This window comes from Orbicella faveolata, unplaced genomic scaffold (genome assembly GCF_042242905.1).
Source record: "Orbicella faveolata isolate gen_17 unplaced genomic scaffold, um_ofav_v1 contig_27, whole genome shotgun sequence".
NCBI lineage: Eukaryota > Metazoa > Cnidaria > Anthozoa > Scleractinia > Merulinidae > Orbicella > Orbicella faveolata.
In genome coordinates this window covers 4,730,859-4,735,722 of record NW_028301555.1, presented here as the reverse complement: position 1 = coordinate 4,735,722, position 4,864 = coordinate 4,730,859, and the positions used below count along the sequence as shown (strand labels likewise).

General features: G+C 39.5%; 1 protein-coding gene across 1 annotated transcript; it reads left to right on the top strand.

The window, feature by feature from the left end:
* Positions 1-560: 560 nt before the first annotated feature.
* On the top strand, positions 561-4,365 carry LOC110048040 (protein tyrosine phosphatase domain-containing protein 1-like). The gene has a single exon (XM_020753807.2). The coding sequence runs from the start codon at positions 679-681 to the stop codon at positions 2,698-2,700; it is 2,022 nt and encodes a 673-aa protein (XP_020609466.2). The 5' UTR covers positions 561-678; the 3' UTR covers positions 2,701-4,365.
* Positions 4,366-4,864: the final 499 nt, after the last annotated feature.

Below are 4,864 nucleotides of genomic sequence, written 5' to 3'. Positions count from 1 at the left end.
TCAAGTCTGTCTGTTTTTCAGCATTGTGGTTGGGTGCTGCTATCTGTAAATCAAAGTTCTGCAATTTTCACTCCTACCCGTGATTTAATGCATCAGCTGTCATGTTTCCACAGACCACAACATATTTTCTTAACCATTGCAGTCTCAACTGATTGGAGGATGTGAAAGTATTGATATGTGGAATGTATCTCTATACATAGGCGAAAAGTGAGCACATAAATTTTTGTGTAGACGTGAAATATTTTTGGTTATGTGTGACATGCCCATGGAAAGGCAAAATATTTTTTATTTGATTGAAAGCAACTTCTGGATTTGCAAAGAAAAGCTGGAAAAACATCTTATTTCTGGTTCTCTTTCTTTGCAGCTGCAAATTTGCTGCATATGATACTTCTCTTTCAGTTTCAGTCTTTGATAAAAAAGTTTTCCATATAGGTACCAGGACAAAATGTGTTCTCATATATGACATACCTCCCATAGATCTTCGTGCAAATCAAAATAATCGCGGGCTCCGAATACGGAAGTTGGCGCGGTTCCTGAGTGCTTCCTTGGTAACCAGACTCCCACACCAATAAAATATGTAAAATGCTACTTTGTAGCATTGCGGAAAAGTAATGATTTCAACTCTGATAGGGTTAGAGGCACTGCTGTTAGTTTCTAAATTTGAAAACTTGAACATCAATGGATGAAAATAAAGGTAGTTCTACTGGAGAGGTAAAATGGACTCTTGGGGAATCGCCGAAGAAAGATGCCGGACCGAAATATTCGCGCATTTCTGAGCACTTTCGGCATGTCGCACCGGGTGCTCTCCAATGCTCGATGTTTTGTGGCGGAAAGCAGTGCAAGTATGAAAACCCTGCCAAGATGAAAAGGAAAGAAATGGCGATCAACGGACTATATTCTTCATGGGTTACCCCAGATATCTTGGCGACTGCTCGGCCCTCCACAGAAGTTATCAAGAAATTTGACGTCATCGGACAATTTTCCCAAACGGGAATTAAATCGCTTATTAACCTACAGCATCCAGGAGAGCATAGCAGCTGCGGCTTTGGCCTTGAGCCTGTTAGTGGCTTTTCTTACGTTCCAGAAGACTTCATGAAAGAAGACATTTTCTTCTACAATTTTGGATGGAATGATTATGGTGTTCGATCTTTGGAGTCCATTCTCGATATGGTAAAGGTTATGTCATTTGCTCTGAAGGAAGGAAAGGCTGCTGTTCATTGTCATGCTGGGCTTGGCAGAACTGGAGTTCTCATAGCTTGTTATCTGGTGTTTTCCGAGAGAATCGGAGCCGAGGAAGCTATACACAAAGTTCGGTCAAACAGACCTAAAGCTGTACAGACTCGAGGCCAGATTCAATGTGTCATTGACTTCACTAACTTTCTACATCATCTTTGGATTGTCTACTCGTCCTGTGCTTCCAGTGCGAATCCATTTACATTACAACAGTACCTCAAACGTCAGAGGCTTGTTTTGCATGGTATGGAGGCTCGAATGCTCAAACATGTCCCCAAACTGGTTTACGTCTGTTGCTGTCGACTATTAGAAGTCGCAGGTGTGAAAGGGGAAAATGATCCCTTATTGTGGGCTCTCTCCCAGGAAGTGAAAGCCGTGTTTGCAGAGGTGGATGAAAGTGATATTAGTAAGGATGGAGAAAGTGTAAATGATACAGAATGTCTTCAAACATCTCTGTCAGACAATGTTGCACATTCCTTGCGACATAACCCTTATGTAGATTCTTGTCTTCCACCATTGGAATCCTCACAAGTTCATCGTACTGAAAGCTGTGATTTGTTTGAAGAAGATACTGCAAAGAAGGATCACTTTGATCGTTATGGGGAAGGCTCATTGGATGGTGGACTGCTGCAACCCCCTGAGGTAGGAGCTGATCTAAGGCGTGGTTCTGAGCCAGTGGTGATACATTCTAGTCCAAGAACGTTTCATCATGTGAAACTGGAACCACTTAATCTGTCAGGCAGAAAGAAAAAAACAGACAAAAAAAGAAAAGTGAAAAAGAAATGGGGTGAAAGTCTTGAAGCCAAAAGTAACAACACAGCAGAAAAAGGTATCAGCAGTGTCCTTTCCTCTTTGAAGCAAAATGAGAGACTTTCAACAACAAATGACAGAATCCAAGTGGCAAAGTCTCTGGCATCAAGTGCCTGTGCTGATAGCAGTGTTCACAGTCGAACAGAGAGAATCAAGCGAAAACTCAACAATTCAGACAGCTGGGAGGAAGTTCACACTGAAAGTGATCCCTGGGTTCTAACTCGGTTGTTGTGGGCTTGGTTGGGAAGCTTAGTGGAACCTGTTCTCAGTGAGAAAGAAGTGTCACTATTAGAAGAAAATATTGATGACCCGGTTGAAGCGGTGAAGAAGCTACAACGAGGTGACCGAGATACTTTGGAATGCCTGGTAACTACCGTATGTGAGTTGGAACCCTTACCAGAGGAAGTGGGTGACCGAGTGCTTCGTCAAATTGCCATGATCCTCACTCAGGACAAGAAGTTGTCTTTAACTCAACCCAGAGCTGTCCTTAACAGATCAGTGTCATCCCCAGATGATGCTGTCGAAAATGCTTTAGAGAGAGAACAGGGGGTCAATACTCCAGAGCCTGAGGTGCACTCTCCATCTTACCGATTGCTTCTATTCCTGAGAGAGCTTGTGAAGACACTAAAACGTTTAGCAGGGATACTACCAAAATGAAGGACATTAACAATGATTTATTTATTAATATTTAATAATCAAAATACCATTCTTGTCCCCAGACCCCACGATCCTTCTGGCCTGCAGCAGGGATCAAGGGCTCTGGCTGGACCCGATTTTCTGAGCATGCGCAGAGTATTCGTTTCGTATTCTCAGCCAATCAGATTTGCTAGATTTGACGGGAAGTCTGTAAATTGCAGACTTCTGTTGTTGGACCAGCCCAGAGCTCTCGATCCTTTCCGCAGGCCAGAAGGATTGTGGGCTCTGAGGACAAGAATGTCAAAATACATGTACAATATTCTCCTCAACCAGTGTGTCACTGGTGACAGAAAGTCACAATTAACTGAGATCAAGAGATAATAATGTTCACTGAATAACAACAAGGGATATTCCATGCCTTGGAGGACACAGAAAAGAGCCTGTTCTAAGCATTTGTTTGGTTGGGTAGCAGTGAAGAATGGCGAATGAAAAAAAGTAGTAAGGTTAGATGAAAAGATGACTTTTTCCCATAAGTTTTTTTTTTGTACTGCTCCATTATGTGAGCTGAATGCTAAGAGGAGGCTAGATTGAAAACATATCAAAAAGTCTCTTTTCATGTAGATAAATTGTTTAACTGGAAATGAAACTAAGTTTGTTGGGTGCACCTTGGATTAAATATTGGCTACCAGACACAAGACCCCACAAGTCATGCCATCAAGTGTGGCCAATGAAAGTGGAGCATGCTACTCCATACCCAGCTATAGTAGTGACAAAGGCTTAGCTGGTGTGAGAGTGCTACTTAGCCTGGTATGTGTAATTTTTACATGAAAGAGATAGGGGTGCATCCACACAACTGAATACAAAATTAAGAATTACAGTAACGCAAAATGCTGCACACAGAGATAACACCCAAACACCAATCAAAGGCATGATACACGCATGTGTGTACCTCTAGAAATCTAACAATAGTGATATACTGGTATTTATAAATACATTTATTATTCAGCTGGTATGACAGAGTTCTTCCTACAACATTGTTGTGAATTTTCCAATCTGAAAGGGAGATATCTCACCCTATGCTTGTATACACCTTTTAAAGCTAGTCTGTAGTACTATCAATATTGATTATCCCAAGGGTTGACAGTCATATAACAAAACAAGTTACTAAAATATACTCAATTTTTTCTTTGATTTGATTTATGAAACTTTCTCTGGAAAATGTGGGAAAAAGCGTTTCCAAGCCTCTAAAAGTAGAAATTTACCAGGGGCCAAAATTAACTTTCTGTTCAGTTCATATTCCATGAAAATAATGTATGCCACTCCCTGTAATGTATAACTTTGAATTCTTATTACAACATAATTTTATTACTGTAACATAATTTATTACATATTAATTTTTTACATAAATTTATTTATTATGTAATTTATTACATATTGCAACGTAATTTTACTTAATTTCTTATGCATGTCTGGTAAAGAAACTTGCAACTTTGGACAGAGGTGTAAATTTGTATGAATTACACAATGTTGACAGTATATTCTTATTTAGCACAACTTGCAACGGTGTACAGTTCATGATGCTAAACTGAAAGTGACTCTTGCATGAGTTCAAGTGATAATATCCACTTGTACATAGACCATCATGTGAGCTGTCATTGTTGCATGAATAAAGATGCTTAGTACAGAGCTGCTTTTCACTGTTCTATTTGACAAATAAAATACCATAAAATATAGAATGGCCTCAGCCAGGATGAAACATAGTGAAATATATAAATGTCCCCTAGCTAAAAGTATGTAGAACACAAGCTTTTGACTTGCTTGTTATGAAGACAGGAATAGCCCAGGCTCACAGTATGACTTTATATAATCTGTCAAATTATTCTCCCATTTTGATTGGCTCTGATTTATGATCAATTGGGGGACAGACACGTAGACGATATTATTTATTTTGTTTGTTTCTTTATTAATTTATTATACAAAACAAACAGATTCAAATTGCTGTGCATCTTCAATAATTTTAGCTAATTTTCACAGAACACGTAAGAACATCAGTGATGAGTGGCTCACCTACTGTAAAATCTTGTGACACTTTTTTTTCTACCACATTTTGATGTCATCTGTCATTATTATTGACCAGATGCACCACAACATGGCTAGAACAGCAAAATGTAATAAGTGGTACTTT